Source organism: Syngnathus typhle, linkage group LG14 (assembly GCF_033458585.1).
Source record: "Syngnathus typhle isolate RoL2023-S1 ecotype Sweden linkage group LG14, RoL_Styp_1.0, whole genome shotgun sequence".
Taxonomy (NCBI): Eukaryota; Metazoa; Chordata; class Actinopteri; order Syngnathiformes; family Syngnathidae; genus Syngnathus; species Syngnathus typhle.
The window spans coordinates 9,637,960-9,658,341 of NC_083751.1; the positions used below are offsets into that span (position 1 = coordinate 9,637,960).

General features: G+C 47.3%; 2 protein-coding genes across 2 annotated transcripts; one reads left to right on the forward strand and one right to left on the reverse strand.

Moving 5' to 3' along the window:
* The first annotated feature begins 708 nt into the window (after positions 1 to 708).
* On the forward strand, positions 709 to 4,412 carry cltrn (collectrin, amino acid transport regulator). Its single transcript, XM_061297506.1, has 6 exons — positions 709 to 1,042; positions 2,197 to 2,255; positions 2,387 to 2,472; positions 3,055 to 3,171; positions 3,486 to 3,680; positions 4,076 to 4,412. Exons 1-6 carry the CDS (start codon positions 976 to 978, stop codon positions 4,230 to 4,232), a joined length of 681 nt encoding a protein of 226 aa, XP_061153490.1. The 5' UTR covers positions 709 to 975; the 3' UTR covers positions 4,233 to 4,412.
* Positions 4,322 to 20,270, reverse strand: LOC133167016 (cadherin-24). Its single transcript, XM_061297496.1, has 15 exons — positions 19,727 to 20,270; positions 17,624 to 17,692; positions 14,983 to 15,430; positions 12,219 to 12,513; positions 11,630 to 11,749; positions 11,365 to 11,532; positions 9,436 to 9,617; positions 8,540 to 8,796; positions 8,337 to 8,473; positions 8,062 to 8,183; positions 7,817 to 7,934; positions 7,384 to 7,695; positions 7,097 to 7,283; positions 6,635 to 7,016; positions 4,322 to 6,509 (listed from the first exon to the last, which is right to left on the reverse strand). The coding sequence occupies exons 3-15, from the start codon at positions 15,331 to 15,333 to the stop codon at positions 5,847 to 5,849; spliced, it is 3,294 nt and encodes a 1,097-aa protein (XP_061153480.1). The 5' UTR covers positions 15,334 to 15,430; positions 17,624 to 17,692; positions 19,727 to 20,270; the 3' UTR covers positions 4,322 to 5,846.
* Positions 20,271 to 20,382: the final 112 nt, after the last annotated feature.

Sequence of the window (20,382 nt, forward strand, 5' to 3'; positions counted from 1 at the left end):
CAAAGAGCACTGCCATTCGGTATCCAGAAAAACAACCGCATCCCCACTTTTTTTTTTTTCTTTTTTCAAAACAATAATTCACTTATGATGTCGCATAGTTTAGTACAACAATTGAATGGAAAAGCACAGGCCAGCACTCGTCATTTATATGTTTATTGTTCCTGGTCATGAGGGATCACAAAGTTTAACTGTGTATCAGCTTGACTTGTAAATCTGATTTTATTGTCGTTTGCTTGCACAACCTTACTGAGTTAAAAACAAGTAATGAGAAGATAAAAAGTTGTGTGTACTGAGGCGGAAGCACTTTTCTTGTTTCTATGGCGCCCAAAAACTTTGGGAATGCTATACTGCGCTGAAAAAATATCAATGACATCATCAATGAATCGACTTTGAATCGACTTTCAACACATGTTAGGAAAAATCCCTCGGGAAAATCTTTAATGATGTCACAGCGGATTTGGTCAGTCCCACCTGCACGAGGGTGCCAGTGTTGATTGAAAAGCGTTTTCAGACGTCCTTCGCTCACTGATCGTTCAACAATTAACCAGCCTCAAAATGGATGATTAACTGCGAATGCCACTGTCTTGGCACCTATTGTGGATTCGTATGACAATAGTCGTTCACCTTTGCTCAAAGATTGTTTACGAGGATGTTACAGCAGCGCATAAGCTGTTGGACAACCCAAAAGCGCATTCTTATGATGTCGACTTACAAGCGCCAGGTCAGAACATTGAGTGCGGTACTGAGAGGCGCACACATTGTTCCACGCTGAGTAAACAGAGTCAAACGCTGGTGTTTTTTTCACCGGGGAGGTCGCTTCTCCTACACGAAAGCCTGAACAAACACTTTTTTCACCATTTTACAGTTTCCCCAGACAGGAGGCGAGTCCTGTGGCCAGCCGGGCAGATTAATTCAGGTGTGTCCTGGCTTAACTATTAAACTAGACTGCGGGTGACCACACATTCACTTGGGAGAATGTCGAGAAAGGTCATTTTTCTGCTGTCTCTGGCGCTTTCGTCGGCTCAGCAACTCTGCAAACCAGGTAGGGGGAAAAAGTTCTTATCAACTATATCTTAGCATACAAGGAGGGCTGTTAAACTGTCACAGGCCACATAGAGTCTGAACCCAAATGTGTGATTGCCTCAAATTACATAAACAAAACAAATTGATGAATACCATTTTTTTCCATGTATAATGCGCAAAATGTAACTAATTTATTGTCCTAAAATCTGGGGTGCGCATTATACATGGGTACAAAAAAAAAAAGATTTTTTTTTTTTTTTTTTTTTTTTTAATCCGGATATGATACGGAGGCCGCCATTACAGATGCGCTTTCTTCTCTGCTGTTCACTTCAAACACGCTCCATACGAACACAGTGCTCTCGTATCAGACGCTTGCTAGATCACCTGCTCGTTTGCTGTCACAATGTACCCTACACAAATCCGAAACATTTCTTTGCTATTGAGTATGCTAGCGCATGCGCAGTGATAATGACCGGCAGAATAACATCCGGTTGTTCCCAAAGATGATCTTTTTTCTGAAATAATTTTACGTTCACGGACTTAAGTAGGAGTCAAAATTTGGGTGCGTATTATACATGGGTACAGGCTTTTTTCCAGCATTACCATGCCATTTTTAGGGTGCGTATTATACATGGGGGCGCATTATACATGGAAAAAAACGGTAATTGGTTTTGCAATCAGAAGTACAAAAAAAGTTTTATTTTTATTTTAAAAATTAAAGAATGCTTGAATATCCTGACGAAAGCGAAGACAATTTGTTATTTTAGTCGATGCAATTAATTTACTTCCTCGGGGTGGCCAGGTTTGACCCCCGGGGCTCAGGTTTGACCCCTGTGATTAAAAGGATTCTGAATTGAACTAAAATCTGTGTGCCATAACTTATCTCAGCCCAAACACGTATCACTTTCCAAATAGCAGACTTTTACAGTACGAAATTCAGACGAATGTCGGCTCTCCCTTGTAATCATCATTATCCGTGATGCTAACAGATTAAAAAATGAGTGTTGATAATTATTAAGGGCTAAATGGTAATGAATTTTCCAACAAGAAAATCAACAAATTTCAAACAGATCAAGGAACAAAAGGTGTGGCTCGTTGCGCGCCGTAAGCGGTTAGCTGAGCAAACAACTTCCATAATCACGTGGAAAATAATCTTCTCTTGAATGTTTACAGATGTTTCAAATGGTTACAAGGTTCGGCTTAGCCTTCAAACAGCTTTGGGAGACAATACGGTGAGTACTATAAGGTTCCATCATCGTTAACCATGCTAATGGAGGCTAAATGTGCCTGTTGCCATAGCAACCAGGCCCATCTGCAGACCGCTCTCAAGTCTTTGATGTGCTCTCGTTTTTGTTTGTCGCAGTATGTCTGGGACCAAAACGAAATGTTCCTCTTCCGGGCCACGCTGGCTTACACCATGAGGAATCATTTTGACGGCCAGGGCTTTCAGTAAGAAAAAAAAAAAGGTTTAATTGTTTATAACCCTTATATACAATGATGCCCTGAATATATGCATGTTCAAATTATACTGCCCCCATGTGGTCGAGAGAGAGAGAGCGAGAGAGCGAGAGAGCGAGAGAGAGAGAGAGAGAGAGCGAGAGAGAGAGAGAGAGAGAGACACACACACACACAATGTCCATTGAAATTACGCAAAGCGTTTGACGGAATTCTTCACATTTTATTTAACTGTAATTCCTTTATATTTTTTATTAATACAGTGCCATCTTTCTTAAGAAAAAAACATTTTTGTTGATTTTGTTTGGATGGCTGGAACAAATTAAGGGCATTTCTATTCATTTCAATGGAGCAAGATGATTTAAAAGATGGCCGTTTTGTGCGCAGTTCAACAGTTTCAAAATTGCCACGTTTTTACGAGCATTTTACTGAAATTACTGTGAAACGATAACGTTCAGGGTATTTTTATAACAGTCGAACATGTGAGGGTTAGTACATACAAACAACAGCATGTGGATTACAGCTTCATAAAAGCCAATGAGTTGTGTTTTATTTGTTTATGGAACGTCTCCCCAGAGTGGCCAACATCATTGTTTGTGAGGAGACGCCGCGAGTGTCTTTCTGGTTCGTGGTCACGTGGCCAAATGACACAACCCATTTGGTGGATGGAGGCGAGGTGGAGCTGGCAATCAGGTGATGTCCACTTACTACCTGCTTGGGGCCCTTTTGGCTCATTCTAATGGAACTTTAGGAGCATCTGTTCCATGTGGCTTTTCAACAGTCCTTGTTCTGAATCAAAATGCATTTTTTTTATTTGAGGTCTTATTAAAAGCATATTGCATTTACCCTACAATATGAAAAATGCAGATGTACTGTTTGTAAAAAAAGTTTGTTTATAACAGGTTTGGTTTTGGTTTTACCAGGTGTTGCACCCAGCTGAGATCCAGTTAAGGATCATAATGTTTTTATGTGCTGTGTAAATGATTTTGTGCACATGTACCTGTCAGGAAGTCTCGGAACCGCATCAACAACGCCTTCCTGTTGAGCGACCGTACTCTGGAGTTTGTGGGCATCTCGCCCACTCTGGCGGTGCCCTACCAGCCCCCCACACCGCCGTGGCTCATCGCCTTTGGGGTGGTCATGGGCACCGTTGGCGCGGGATTTGTCATTCTCGTCATCTCCTCGGCGATGCAGAAGAGACGGTGGGTTGAAGCATGCCAAAGAAGGCACATGGAAAAATCAAAATCCCAAATTCAATCAAGTTCTAAAACTCAACACTCACTCACCAACTGAAGAGTCGTAAACAAGTGAAACGAGGCTTGCGACGACAAAAACGGAATTCGATGCAAACAAATAGACAATGAGGCACACCTGGACATGACACGAACGGCTGAAGTGAGATGATTGGTAGACACGAGGAACAAGGCCGATGAGAACAAGTGGAGACAAAAACCCAAGTACCAGACGAGACCTGAATGTGGAACATAAGCAGAAAGACATCACGTAAAATTAGCTCTAAATGTGAAATATACTAAAAATAACAAAATATTCTTAAAATGTAAAGTAACATCAACTTTTTCTTCATTTTGATTTTCAGAAAGAAGAAGGAGAACGTGGAGGACGTCACAGAGGATGAAGACGGTGACGTAGAGACACAGTCGCCCAAATCGCTGAAGAACGGCAGCGTCCGACAGGACCCGACCGGCGTTTCCAACGTCGCCTTCTCCGACGATGAGCGAGTCACACAAATGTAATTTCAAAATTCCAAACACTTCAATTTGAGGAAAAGAACATCTACAATACACCGCACACACGTCTTCAAGTTGATCAACTGTTTATTTTTTAATCATTGCGAACGTCTTCTTGAATCTGTATGCTTTTAGATACATTTGTGGGTACAAGTTCTAAAATAAATCCAAATGTGAAGTACAAAATTGTGCGCCGTGTTTGTGAAGCTGCATTTTGTCATGACACAAAGTTGGAGACATTCTAAATGATTCAAAAGCCTTGAGTGTTGTGTCAAAATAAAACGAGGAGGCTGAGGAACCCCCCCAAACTGTTCATCTTTCATCTTGGTGGCACGCCAGACGGGGAAGTGACAGCGGAGGAGGCGCCCCGTCTCAACTGGGATTAAAATACTGAAGCTCAGATGCAGTTCTACTTGCAGATAAAGGGCAGAAATGAGCTAGCTAGCTAGCTAGCGACAGTATGCAGCTAACTCCATTGCTACCTGAAGATCAGTGACCCACCCAGTAGAGTGGAACCTCAGTTGACGAACGACCCGGTTTTACAAACAATTTCGTTTTAGAATAACTTCAATGAAAAATAAACTCGGTTTCCAGCCTTTGCCTAAAATGGCCGCCACATGTAATTAATTACCTGGTGGCCTGCCGCCTCATACCGAGAACCCGGCTCTCTAATTTGCTGTGAACGCGTCACATCGGCATGCTGAGTGCTACTTGATTAAGAGACGCATCAGAGCCTTTGCGGAGGGGAAGAATAATTACATTTGAAGCTGTTACAACGTACGCTTTTATCCTAACAGTAGCCTCGAAAGCCGGAGGAAAAATGAATGGATTTCACTCCAAACAGCTGCAGAAATGAGTCACATATCTTAAAGTGTTTTTGCTCTTGGGGGAACTCATTAACGCAGCACAGACGTTTGGTCCAAGGATGTGCATGAGCTCCTTTCACCTACTGTCCAGGAATTCACTCGGGCTGGGCCCCTTTTGTTTTGAATTGCTTCACATGGCATGTTACAGGTTTTACGATCCAAACAATCATCATCCCTCATGCCACACCCGCCGCAACCGACTTGCAAGCCAAAATGAGCCACACTAGAGTTGTTCTTCATCTACACAGAGATGTCGCTTTACTGAACGGTTGACAAAAGAAGACAACCGGCCTCCATCCAATTAGATCAGTCAAATGCATATTCACAATCATATCCCGCTGCATATTGGATGAGGGCCTATTTTCCGACAATGCACATTTCAAGCTGTGGTGGAAATGAATATTTCAATCAATGTGAATCTTTCATAAGTTTTGTGTTGAAAGCCCAAGTGCATTATTAAATAACCACGGTGTCAAGTGAAAGATTTACTGTGCATTTGCTATCACGGCAGGCGTGAAATGACAGTGGTGGCGGGGGAAAGGGGGAGGGGAGTGTTAGTGATACACTGTGCGCTGCTTCCAGGAAATCCTGGAAAAATTCAGAATCTCTCCATCCCTCTTCTTCGGGGTTGACTGAGCAGCCCAGACTTCAAGAAGGAGTGTTTGCTATTTGTAAGTCAGGCCTGTTGTCTCCCTCGCGGGGCCTGGGTCTTTCTCCTCCCTGTGGGACTAGTCCGGAAATTCAAATGTGTCCCTTAAAAGTCCCACTCTAGCACTGGCTTCTCTTGGACTTGGCCGGTTTGGGAAGGAGCAGCTTGGACTTGGCTGGGATCCTCAGCCGCCCCCTGCTCCTTGACACTCTTCCTCTCCCTGATGAGCGCTACCAGCCGCTGGAACTTGACGTTGAGTTCCTCCATGCCTCCTGCCGCCGGGTCTCGGTCCTTCCCGTTCTCACCTCGGTCTTGATCCTTCCCGTCCTCGCTCCCCAGTGAGCTCAGCGACTCAGCCCGAGAGTCGCGGCCCTCAAACTCGTAAGTCTGCAGCGAGTCATACGGCGGCTGCGACTGGTCGGACGTCACCCGGTTGAGACGGAAGTTCAGCAGGTCCTCCATTCGTAAGGGTTGGCGGTTGTCGGGTATTGTCGCGGGTAGACTTCCGTTCAGCGAGCCCACGATGCTGTACGTGTCCGTCATGGGGTAAACGGGAAGCTTGGCGTCGGGGTAACTCCGCTCGGAAATGGACGGTAGTGACCAGTCGGTGTCGGTGTCCTCCACGGTGCAGCTGGTGGCGCCGGTGCTGATCAGAGTCTGGTTGGCTGACGAGCTGCTGGGACTCTGGCAGGAGGAACCGGTAGGGTCGGAGCAGCTCAAACTGGCCGGACCGCTGATTGGCACTGACTGGACCTCTGCTGGGCTTGTCTGCCCAAAGACAAGACAACAAGGACCCTCACCTCAGTCATAGGGTTGGTAGATTCAGAGGTGGGCCAATCGGCCCAATACCGATAGCTGGTATCTACACACTTGAAAATGAGCGCCTACCTTACCTTAACGTGGTCCTGCTTCTGAGTGGCATCGTGAATCTTTGTTCCATCTTCAGTCCTGCCCATCAGCCTGCTCAGCGTTTGTGCCGCTAGCACACTTGCTCGTCCGTTTTCGGGAGGCTGCTGCCGCACCGGCTGGTTCCGGACAATAGGAGCGGTGGCCGCGAGGCGCCGTCCCGGTAGAGGAAGCTGCACGCCTGGCTGCAGTGGCCCGGCCTGGTAGTAGTAGTCCCGGAGCGACGGCAGCGTGTGGATTCCGTAGCAGAGCCGCCCGTAGAGGGGCGCCGAGCCGGGCCGCCGTTCGGGCTCCGGCCCTGGGTGGGGGTTACGGGTCATGCTGAACGTCCTGGAGCGAGGGGGTGGTGCGCTCTGCTGTGTGTACCATCTGCAGACGCAGGAAGTAAGCAAGTACAAAAACTTTGTTACTGTCGACCACCGCCCTTCTTCCCAAGTCATCAACCTCACATGTTTCTATGCACGTTCTGGATCCTGTGCATGCTCTGCAGCGCCGCCATATCGAAGGCGGCCGTGTCCGCCTCGCCCCCGCCCTCGTCGTCATAGGAGATGATGTTCTCCCGGATGTCGTCGTCCTCCGAGGATGAGAGGGCGTCTCGTTTCTGACGCCTTAGTGACAGGGACAGTGCGCAAACCACTGGGGGGCAAAAATAAGACGGGCGACCACATCAGAATTAACGGAGTCTTGGCGTTAACGATTTTGCGGAGCCCATTCGATTTGAGACCCACCGACCTACCCAGCAGAGTGGTGACGCAGGCGAGCGCCGCCATCAGGATAACCAGCGTGAAGACGGCCGAGGGCGAGGCGGACGGGGCTGGGCGGCACACGGCGCGCCGCTCCCAGCGCCGGCCCCGCGTTCGAGGGCTGCGCTCCTCAGTGCGCATACCGCCCCGCAGGCACGGGCATACGGTCACGGTGACCGTGGCCGTGTTGGCCAGGCCCGAGGCCCCGTCTCGCAGCACCACCGGCACATAGAGGCTGACTAAGGACGACGAATAGTCGGGCGCCGGCTCCAAGGACGACTGCAGCACAAGGCTGGCCGTCACGCCTGGGGACAACAACAAACATGGCATCGTGAGTCACCGCACTGCAACATCCTTTATTGACTTTTACTTCCTGTCCAATGAGGATGAGTCAAAATATGTCTCCACATAATGCTCGAGTCTTACCGCCGCTGTCCCTGATGGAGAGGTTGAGGGCCGAGCTAGACTCGGGCGGGATGCTGAAGTGGACCGGCGCGTCCTGCCCTCCCGGGTCTCGGTCGACGGCACGTAGAACTTGAACAACCTGCGGGTCAAACGCATCATGTGACTCGCAGACAATGGCTAGGCGGACCTCAAGATGGATTTCACGGATGTGGAACAAATATACTTTCAACAGATCCCATCAATCAGGAAGCAAACACGCAACTGACCTGTCCCGGGGCGGTGGAGTCACAAACCGATGTGGTGTATTGTCTGTCCAGTTCAGGCGCATTGTCATTCTGGTCCAGCGTTTCTATGGCAACCACCACCCTTGACACAAGATTGGGGTTGTCTAAACACAAATGGAAAAGCTATAAATGTTCATCAAGCCATCCCTGAAGTTCCATTAGTTCCACCGCGCACTTTGCAGACGGTGCTTTGGCTGATATACGAGCGGCGGGGCGCCGGGCTCTGGCGGCGGACCCGACGGGCCCGGCAAACGCACCCCTCTGCGTGGCAATGACAGTGATGTTGTGCCACTGCTCCCGCTCGCGGTCCAGCTCCATCACCGTGCTGATGAATCCCGTGTCGGAGGCGACGCGGAACAGAGCCTCCGGATCCGACTGAGGATCGATGGAGTACCTGCCAGGTGCAAAACAGCAAAAGAGTGAGCGAGCGAGCAAAGGAAGTGAGGTGTGTGATCCACACCTGATGTTGCCGCTCTGTCCCGTGTCAGGATCCACGGCGTGCACACGGCCCACCGAGCAGACGGGTGGGCAGTTCTCTGACACGTCCAGATAGTAACGGGCCTGGGAGAAGCGCGGTGGCTCGTCCGCGTTCAGGACCATGACCCGCACCATAGCCTGGTCCTTGAAAGGGCCGACCTTCAGATAGCGGGGGTCTACTAGGGGGTTGGCCACCTCCACGGTGAACGAGTATGAGTTGCGAGTCTCGTAGTCCAGCAGCTGGTAAGGAAAGAAGAAAACAATCCCGTCAGTTTTTCCATTTCATTCCAATAACAAACAGTGGAGATGATGGAACCGGATAGTTTGAATAGTCGAGTCCTAAGTAAAGACTCATCTTGCTGGTCAAAATGCTAACGTTGTGTTAGCAACATGAAGCCTAGCCAGGAATGTAGCAATGTACTTACATTTACTTGGAAAGTAAAACAAAGGTCAAATAAAGGTTTGTCACAGGAAGACTGTTGCTCCTCAATATCGTGGTAAAAAAAATGTTTACCAGATAGTTTTATCTCACCGGATGGCTCTAATGAGGTGGATTAATTCTCATTAGGGACGCAATCTGCACACTTAATTTAACATTGGCTGTACGGTCATTATCTGCGAATGTCGTTAAGACCCTCCCTGAGCACAAAGACACACTTACCTGCTCATTTTAATACATTAAAATCCTCACGGATCACAGACGGCATGACGCAGACGGTTTTAACGGCCATACATAAAACATTATGTTGGGAAATGTGTGCTTGCTGGATTATTTCCCCGTTGTAACGATGCTTTTTGTCAATTAAGGAAGAAAAGCACATTTGTGAGATGAGCAGAACAAGTGAGCGTGTGCAAAATTTTCAGCCGGCTCGTGCTCACTTTGTTCAGTACAATGATGGCTTCTCGCTCCCTGCCGCTGATGTTGAACGTCTGCGCTTCCTCCGCGTCCATGATGGTGAACTCCAGTAGCGCGTTCTCGCCCACGTCGGCGTCCGTGGCGGTGAGACGGCCCACTTCCACGCCCGGCGCCGCCAGTTCTGACACGGAGAACGACCACGCACCTGCGAGAGGGGAGAAATAATAAAAAAATTAAAAAAAGATGAATGCAATGAGGCGTTAATGATGATGAAACGCCTGGTGAGCACAAAGACGAGATGACAATCATTACTGACATCATTAGTGATAAATTATGCTTAACCCTGTGTGCCACGTCAGAGTGGGAGCTAAAAGTATCACGGAGAATGATCGTTTTTCTCATTTTTAATGGCAAGTTGCGGCCTTGTGCCGGTTCAGCCCCTGATCGGCTTGCAAAGTCTCACACATTTCCTCCGGTTTCATCGTCCTTGGTGCTGGTTAATGACTCAAATAGGCCGCGGTGTATTATAATGGACGTTTAAAAAGAAAAACAACACCCATAAAAAAAAAAAGTCCCCTTCCCATTCAAGCAACATCCCAAACGAGAACATTTGCTTTAATTATCTCTCTAAGAGAAATTAATGACCCCGGGCGGGCTTGGCTTTGTGGCCGGTAAAGGACGGGGCGGGGAGGGTCATAGCAGTCCGATTAAAAGTGAATAAATAACACACTGGCGCCACGTTAATATTAAACAGCTTCTATAAAGCTAGGTACGCCGGCAGAATATATCGCAGGGACGAGCTGGCTGGCAGTGGCTTTAAATGCGATGACGAATGGCCGCCCGGCACGAGCAGAGAGATGATATACGGCGCGTTTCTCCGCACCGTACGTCTCAGTGGCTCGAGTGCCTCGGCACTGATTTGGCTGCCTATTCAAGCGCAAAGCACTGAACTTTAACATGAAATATTAATAGCACAGTACAGGGAAGGAGATGGACGTGCAATTTTGCTCCTGAGATGCGAGACGCGACCCGTCGGAGGCCGAGGAGGCAAAAGACAAAAGGCAAACGGCAGCGTTTGAAAGGACAAGTGTCGTTTTGCCACAAGTTAGCGGAATGATGCGAGGAACCATGAAATTAACCTCAACAGAGAAGCTAAGAGAATCACACCTTAGGTATTCAACCAAAGGACATAAATTTACCTTCAAGTCCACTAGCTTAATGCTAACACGCTATTGAAAACATCATTGACGAGCTAAAGAAACTACCGTTTTTTTCCATGTATAATGCGCCCCCATGTATAATACGCACCCTAAAAATGGCATGTCGATGCTGGAAAAAAGCCTGTACCCATGTATAATACGCACCCAAATTTTGACTCCTACTTAAGTCCGTAAACGTAAAATTATTTCAGAAAAAAGATCATCTTTGGGAACAACTGGATGTTATTCTGCCGGTCAGTATCACTGCGCATGCGCTAGCAAACTTGATAGCGAAGAAATGTTTCAGATTTGTGTAGGGTACATTGTGACAGCAAACGAGCGGGTGATCGAGCAAGCGTCTGATACGAGAGCACTGTGTTCGTATGGAGTGTGTTTGAAGTGAACAGCAGAGAAGAAAGCGCATCTGTAATGGCGGCCTCCGTATCATATCCGGATTAAAAAATATATATAATAATTTTTTTTTTGTACCCATGTATAATGCGCACCCCAGATTTTAGGACAATAAATTTGTTAAATTTTGCGCATTATACATGGTAAAAAACGGTAGCATTGATGTACTGGTTTAAGATTCACAAACAACAACACATGTAAACATGCAATATACCGTAACAGTACTCACAGCGTATATTTCTTATCCTCCACTAACATTTGTGCTCTTAGCAGTCATTACCTCTCAAAAAAGTCAGCGTCATGACTCAGCAGAAAGAGTGTCATCAAGCTAATTGCGCTTACTGCGTCTGAAGTGAGGTGGGTTGTCGTTGACGTCGCTCAGCCTCACGGTGACCGTGGTGGTCCCCGACAGGCCTCCTAGATGGCCCCCCATGTCTCTGGCCTGGAGTACCACCACGTACTCTTCCTGGGTCTCTCGGTCCATGTTGGGCACGGCGGTCCTCAGGATACCTGAGTGGAAAACGTGGGGGGAGGAGGGGCAGAGGACAGACTCCAATCAGCACAAACACATCGCTCGGGCTCAAACTTTGCAAAGTGCCGCGCTGACCTGTCTGTGGGTCCACCGAAAAGTAGTCGAGTCCTTCAGCGATGGCGTAGACCAGCTGGGCGCTGTTTCCGTACGTGGGGTCGTCAGCGTCTGTGGCCGTCACTTGGATGATGGACGTGCCTACGGATGCATTAAATAAACACTTTACACTTGCCCAGAAGATTAATATAGCATAAGGTCGAATGTCCGGCCATATGTTGACGATGGAGGGAAAAACACACACACGGACACGCACAATCAGTACACTCAAAAGTATGATAGCAGCATCGGAGCGTATCATGCACCTGGCCGATGATTGTTTGGGGCATAATGCTTGTTTGGAGCTTTTTGCTCAGCGGGGAAACGGATTATGCAGACGCAGGCGTCAATGCTAATCTGGTGGCCGGATGATTGGACGGATTGTTTGAAATGTTTGTCTAGAGATTAAGGCCCCTAAAGACTGACTTTGGTCGAATGAAAGGTGTTCAAGTGTGGTTATAGAGTAGTTCAATTTAGTTACTTCCCGCAGCTTTCAGTAAATGGAATGTCCAGTGAGCACAGCAAAAAGGACAACGACAGACAGATTCAACGGCGGCCATCTTTGCCTTACCGATGTTGGCCATCTCGGGCACGGTGGCGATGTAGGGCTCGCCGGGGAAGATGGGCGGGTTGTCGTTGATGTCCTGCACTCGGATGATGAACTGCGAGGACGGCTCCAGGGCGCGGCCCGTCTGGCGGTCAGTGGCGGTGGCAGTGAGGCGGTACTGGTCCTTCTCCTCGCGGTCTAGAGACTTGGTGACGTGGATGTTGCCCGTGTTGCTGTCGATGACAAACACCGAGCCCACTCCTTCGCCCTCCAACGTGTATTTGGTGTGCCCGTCCCCTCGGTCCATGTCCGTGTGCAGCTGGCGGGCAAATTGCATACAAACGAGCCGCTTTTAGTATGTTTAAAATATGGACGATTTCATGATCATCATGATGAAGACAGCAATGAAATGTTTTATGGAGCTTGTAGCGCAGATCTAGCGTGATTCATGTTAGTATGACGTGCTCGCTCGGTCAATGAGAAACCAATGGTACCAGGTGTTTCTGTGTGTGTGTTTGCAGCACTAATGCGAGCGGCTTGTTAACTCGACCCAAGCACACAAGCCAGAGGAGGTCTCGTCAATGCCGAGCCTCCGTAACGTTCGACGTGAACCCGATAACAAATCCTCCAGCCATCTGCTCACTTCTTCTGACATGTGAGGACATTTGTCATGTGCATTTGTCATATGTGAGACAAAAAGTGGACGTGGAGTGAAGTGACCTGTCAGGGGGTCAGCTGAGAAATAATTGTGGTGAGACGGAAATTGTACTATTGATTTTTAATCTAGCAAGATTTGTTGAGCAGAACAAAATGTAACCATCTTTTTGTAAACAGTATTACTACAATAAGCAACAGATTTTGGTCTGAAACTAAAAAACAAAAAATAATGCATGACAAGCTAGAAAGTGTGCAGCATGGCAAGCATGCAAGACCAAGACACGAATGCATGTGTGCGTGCGTGAGAGTGAGCGTGCGGAAAGGGCCAGGCCGCAAAGAGATTAGTCAGCCGCTGAGCTTCCTGACCAGGAACCTTGGCCACGCATCAGCCCTCGGGCCACCCACGCTCATCGCGGGCTCATCGTGCCCTCATAGTGCGCTCATGGTAATCTCGCCAGTCTTACTCACAAGCAGGCCCGCACGTATTTGATCTCAACGCATGAGCTCGTCATGTGTGATTACGACGTCCTTCTGAAACATGCGCAGTGCAGGTGTTCCTAATAAAGTGGCCGGTGAGCATGCAAATGGGAACGCATGGCTGCGGGCGACAGAGTTGACTATAAGCCCAAAGTACATCTGTGCTGGTGGATAACGTTGCGGATTAAAAAAAAAGTCATAATAGCGCGCCCGACACCCCACGGTTTGCCCGATAAGCGATTTTTTGTGTGTGTATGTATTCATCCCTTCCTTGCCTTCGCTTCCTCCTCAAAGCCAACAGCACGTTGTGTGTGCTCGCGTAGCCCATCCCATCGCCCCCTCCTGGGCCGAGTGTAATTGTTGTCTCAGTCCTGCGGTGCTTCAGTCGGTGTGAAAAGGAAGGAGAAACGTTTTTTACCCGTCTGGCAAACAAAGCGCAATCAGCCGCCCGCCACCTTCCTTCCTTCCACCCCCCGCTGCAAAGGTGCAGACAGCGCCGGAATGGAAAAACACAAAATGCGGCGGTGCCTCGACATACGAGTTGAATTTGATCCGTCAACACGTTTGTATCAGTGGCCGGTATCGGCAGCCTCCGCAAGTACTCGATATCTTGAAATCAAGCCTACTTTTGGCACCTCTGATTTTCAGCCGAACAAGCTGAGCCGAAAAAGAAAACGAGGCTTTATTTTAAAACGTCGCCCCGGCTTTATTGCGCAAATATGGAAGTAGCGTTCCCCTGATTGCTTTAGCGCCGCTCGCCGACTGTATCAATAACAAGCAGAGCGGGATATTAAACATTTATGAGCAGTACGCCGCACGGCTAAGAAAGCAATCTAGGCTGTCATTGTAAAGTATGTGACGGCGGCCCCAAAGTGGCTGGCAGCGCGCGTCGCTTTGACTCCCCGCTCGCGGACGGCCTCGTTCCAGCAAAGCTGCAAAATGCAGCAAGTGGGGGCGCCGCGCTTCAGGTGGGCATCGCTGGCTTTGTGGCAGTGCAATGAGTCAGAAGACTCCAATTTGGCTTCGTTTGGGCTAATAGCGCAATGCTTCGTTAGACGGAGGAAAAAGCTTCACATTTGAAGTTTAGATAAAACAAAAAAATATAAACATCATTTTATAGCCTCAAGTACAAACGGAGCAATCAGCGGAGGGACATTATGCAATGACGAAAACAAGCCACATCTTTGAAGGAACCTTGCAAAATGGCCGCCGCAAACCAAAATGTTCGACTTTCTAATCATGACAGACATGCCTAGCTGACTTCATATTTTTCTGGGAAACAAGTTTTATGTGTACTCTTCTCGAAATGTTTGGCCGAGCTCTGTCTGGCCTTGCGGTTACAAGTTTGCTATTTTATTGACAGTCATCCGAGTTTGTCTTTGAAGGACACCTTGAAATGGCCAAAACAACCCTAAAACGTCCACTTCAAACGAAACCGTCAGACTTCCCTGCACGTCTTTTTGAGCTCGGCCTCTCGGGACTCGTGAGCCGAATTTCATGTCGCTGAGTGAAGCTGGCCTCAGACTGTGAAAGTCGTGCAGCATTCGGGCAGGAAGGCGTTTTGGAAAGACAGTTTCAAGAGACCCTCTGACCTCTTGTGTTTATCGGCTGTTTTACCGATAAATTGATGCCGAGTCATTTTGGTTCCACTTACCCGTCCGATGAGCACGGGTTCCGGGCCTCGGTACTCCTCAATGACGAAGAACTGATTCCACAGCCAGCTTCTCTTCCGCCGAGAACGAGGCCGCCTGGATCCTTGCGCACCTCTGCCCTCCGACTCTGCCTGCCGTGACTTCTCCTGACCCCCCTCGGAAATTAGCCTCAGCCCGGCGGAACCCTCCTCATATAGCCCTTCAACTTCTCCATGAGTCCTCGGGTGGGTCACCGTTAGTCCGAGGCTAGGTTTAGCCGCTAAGTGCAAAGATGGACCAAGTCCTGGCAGATGCTGCGAAGCGACACGGCTGACGCACAAGAAGAGAAGAAGAAGGACGACGGCTCCTCTCATCGCTGAGATCTCAGTGGTTGAACGCCGGGGAGATGGTTAGTGGCTCAATGTTGACGTCCATCTTCTTCGAGTTCCGCTGGATCATGTTGTGACAATTCTGTTGAATAGAAAAAAAGCTTGGGATTCTCAGTACAGAGAGAAAAAAACATGAGTAGGAACGGCAGGAACATGAGTACCTCTCGACCGAAACACCAACGAGCACAAAGCATAGGAGACACTTTTTGTCTTCCCACCAAGATGGGGGGAAAGGTTACTCTCATCATTTCATTTTCCAAAGGCTTCCCATTCACGTTGGACAAAAAAGACATTACATGGTTGACTTTAGCAATTTTGACGCTACAATCACCGGAGAGAAGAAATAATGAGCTCATTAACCTTGAGGACCCGCGACTGACTCTTTTTGGCTGTGAGGAAAGTTTCAAACCTGAGTTTGTCATTTCCACATTGAAGCCATTTAGCACGTTGCTCGCTAGCGTGTGATGACACGTCCAAAGGCTCTCTTGTTAACAAGTGAACACGATATTTTACACACTCATCAAATTTGCTCTGCTGGCTCTAAAATCATAAACATACACACACGAACGGACGCACAAAAGGAAAACTCAAATTCCATACCAGGAAGTGCAATTGGGTGATTGACTTGTGTGGTGATTTTTACAATTGCAACATGACTTTGAAGTGAAAAATATTCACGAGTGACTTCTGATCCTGGACAGCAAGTTCACATAAAACCAAGATGACTGTATTTTTGATTTTAGAAGATTAATCAGTCATGATATTAAAAAAAATGCATTTTATTTGATCTATTTTTGATATATGAAAATAGTTTTATTATTTCTCTTTTATCAAAGTTGCAGTCATCTTTTCTCCACCTATTTTTTCTTTCTCAGTGAAAGCACGACGCCAGTTAATGGAGAAGGCAAACCATTTTGTGCGCCGAGATGTTTTTTGCTTCTTGTGCCAAGTTATCAAAACGGGCGCTGTAAATAATTGATGGTGAGATTTCTTTTATGCTTTTCACTTTTGTAGTGAAGCACATTTCGACTGTTCTTTGATTTAGTACTTTTACTTTTTTTGACATAAGTAGGCCTATCTACAAGATAATGGGGGCAGGTAGATTTTTTAAATCTATTCAAGTGACTAATCTTGATGTAATGTTACAATAAAATCGGAACTCTTTCTTTTTTTTTTTTTTGAAAGAATGTCCGACAGTGAATTAATGAGTAAGAAAAGTGAAGTTCAATTGGATCATTTGTCATGGCGCCCTGCTTTCGGAATCATTTCATTATTATTTGCCGACACTAAAAGTCATTTTATTGAGCAGCGGAACGTGCCCTCCAGTTACAAGCGCTGTCACGCCAACACGGCCTATAGCTGAAGGGTGATGACCTCACTAAAGATGGCCGCCTCCCACCTTTCCTTAAGACGCCCATTAGACATGAATGACACGAGCTGATCTCCATCCATCCATCCATTTTCTGTATCTCTGTATCCCCACGGGGGTCGCGGGCTTGCTGGAGCCTATCGCACCTGTCATCGGGCAGTAGGCGGGGGCCACCCTGAACCGGTTGCCAGCCAATCGCAGGGCACACAGAGACGAACAACCATCCGCACACGCACTCACACCTAGGGGCAATTTGGAGCGCTCAATCAGCCTACCAAGCATGTTTCTGGGGATGTGGGAGGAAACCGGATGGCCCGGAGAAAACCCACGTGGACACGGGGAGAACATGCAAACTCCACGCAGGGAGGGCCGGAGGTGGAATCGAACCCGCAGCCTCCGTACTGTGAGGCGGACGGGCTAGCCAGTGCACGTGCGCCACCGAGCTGATCTCATCCACCTCAAATCATAACGTGACTGCTTCCTTTTTCGTGTTTGGACGCCTCACCTGAATGCGATGCACCCAAAACCAAATTTACTGGCATCTGTTATCTCCTCTTTGCACGCACGCCAACCACTCAGGCATTAGACACACACACACACACACATGGATCCGGTCAAAGTTGTGTGCGTGTGGGATTGAAATGCGCAAATTCCGCCACGTGCGTGATCAATGCGGCGGCTAAAACGTGGCGCGAATAATGACGGCGACTAAACAAATGCGCTTTGAACCATTTACATGTAAATGAGCCCAGATCCGCTTTTCAATGACGCCATAAAATAGCAACGCGACATTGTCACGGTAGTTGAAGCAACGCGACGGACTAACTTGCATTTCATCGCCCTGCTCGTGAAAGGCAAGAAGATGTTGTTTTCGGTTGTCATGGAGATTGCAGACTTTTGGCTCACCTGGCAGAACACCATCTGGTCTAGCGCTCTCGTCACAACGGTGCCCACCTTGACGATTGCGTTGCACCTCTGAAAAATAAAAAACAAACAAAAAAACTTTTATAGAATCTCGCTGAAGTGCAACCTACGGAAGAGGATTAGGGCCAGTGAAGAAAAATAAAACGAGGGGTGAAAGGATTCTGACTTTATTCTCAGAATTCTGACTTTAAAGTGGGAATTCTGACTTTATTCTCAGAATTCTGAGAATAAAGTCAGAATTCTGAGAATAAAGTCAGAATTCCCACTTTAAAGTCAGAATTCTGAGAAAAAAAGTCAGAATTCTGACTTTAAAGTCAGAAATTGGGAATTCTGACTTTAAAGTCAGAATTCTGACTTTATTCTCAGAATTCTGACTTTAAAGTGGGAATTCTGACTTTAAAGTCAGAATTCTGACTTTATTCTCAGAATTCTGACTTTATTCTCAGAATTCTGACTTTAAAGTCAGAATTCTGACTTTATTCAGAATTCTGAGAAAAAAAGTCAGAATCCTGTCACCCCTCGTTTTTTTTTTCTTCACTGGCCCTAATCCTCTTCCGTAGCAACCAGAGATAGGAAATCTTCTTGCCTGGGGACAATTTTGCTCCTCACATGTCAGTTAGTCAGAAGGTCACATTTGCATTAAAAATACATTTTTACAATTATTTGTCACAGAGGGAGCATCCTAATATAGTTTCAAAAATCTTGCCAGGGTTTTGCGGGATCCATTCCAAGACCACCCACTTAAGTTTCCAATTTGACCACAGCAGACAATTGCCAATGCACTTTCTTCCCTCCCGGGAGACGCTTGCCTTGTGGATTAGCACGTTTCTGACACCATTCATCATCATCCAGATGTACGCTTCACGCCAAGCGATGTCAACGCTGCTTTTTAAATCCCTCCCAAAAAGAAAAGGACAAAAAGTACATTTCCTGGAGCACTTTTGTGGTTATTGTGCTTTTTTAACACAGCTTTGGCGGCTTTGTGTTATTCATTCTTGTAGCGAGTGTGTGTGTGTTAGGATGAAACTGAAAGTGTGATTTGCTGGTCGAAATGATGAGTGGCGACATCACCCCAAATGGCAAATCGCTGTTCCCATCGCACTTTGCTTTGAAACAACTTCTATTTTTATTAATAAAAATAGAAGCTGCCGGGCGATGCGTGCCGAGCTTTTTACATATCGTAGTGGATGGAGTCGCCCAGTAATAGAAAGGGATGAATGGAGCAATGGGTGGATGGATAGAGAGGGGGTTAATGGTTAAAGTACATGAGAGGCTACAAGCTTGGCGGGCAGAAATGACCAAAGCGGAATCACATTGTGTCCCATTTCAGCATCTCCTGTCGCCTTAGTGCTTAGAGAGCTCTCATCCATCCTTCATGCGCGCGCACACACACACACACACGCACACACATACACACACGGAAATCAGGGAACTCTCACTTTGCTGGGTTTGGGAACCAAGCATTGCCACAAAGAGTGAAAATCTGGGACTAACCTCTGAGAAGTTAGAAAAGGTTAGGCCCTGACAGATGCTTTACGGATCGATGTGAAATTTGGTGGACATGTCGAAGATTCAACAGGAAGGCGGCCATCTTAGTTTGATGTGGCCATTTTGGGCTATTTTAGGGCTTTGAGGTTAAGGGCAGGTCAAGGCTCATCATTATTTATAGCATAATATTAAAAATGGGAAAAATATTACAAAAGTGTGAGTGTACAAAGAAATGAAGCACTGTTACCAATTAGACTTAAAAGAATAATTGTTTTTTTTCTCTCCTTATATTGCCTGCAGGGTTCATAAAGGATTTGCTGAATGCTGATGCGTCTCTCTGTTGCCACTTTGCAACGTGACTTTTTGAATTTCCTGCTTGCATGATCTAGTAAGAACTGACAATGCACATTGTTGAAACATCAGTATCTTACACGCGCACACACGCACGCGCACACACGCACACATCTGGCCCTGCTTGTTAGTGCTTCCCAAGTTAGCGAAGAGACGCACTAAAACAGCCTGCGGCCTGACCTTGTCTCATTATGAGGTCCGAACAGGATGATAATAATAAGAAGAACATAAAATAAAGTGACCTACTTGATGTGCATGAAACTAGACTCATAATGTGATTCACACACTCGGCCTGAGCGATGTCAACAACAATGACGATTTGTCTCCAATGGCTGTAGGTGATGACAACACAGATGAAGATGATGTTGATGAGCGTCACCTCCATGCATGTGCGAGCAAAAAAAAGAAAGAAAAAGAAACATGGTGTAAACGAAGAAAGAAAGAAAGAAAGAGAAAGAGAAAGTCAAGCTTGGCTTGGCATACCCGGCGTGCAGCTGAAAGCGATCGTGCGCGTGGAGGAGGACGCCGAGGTTGATGTGAGCTTGACGCGAGGTCCGTCCCCTACACCCAGCCTCCCTCTCGCGCTCCCTTGCTCTCCTCCACTCTCTCTCTCTCTCTTCATCGCTCTCATCCTCCCTCACTCGTCTGTCTTTTCCCTCCATTAGTCTTCAGCGTGGAGGAGGCAGCTCTCTAAAAGCTTGCTATTTTTGAGGAGGGACACTTTGCCAAGTATATTCTTTGGGGGGGGGGGTCACGCTTAGTATATCTAAAGCACACACTCAGATATAGGTACCCCCCTCCACACACACACACACACACGCACACGCACACACACACACACACACACACACACACACACACACACACACACTTTTGCCCAGTGTAGAGCTGTGCGTTTAGCC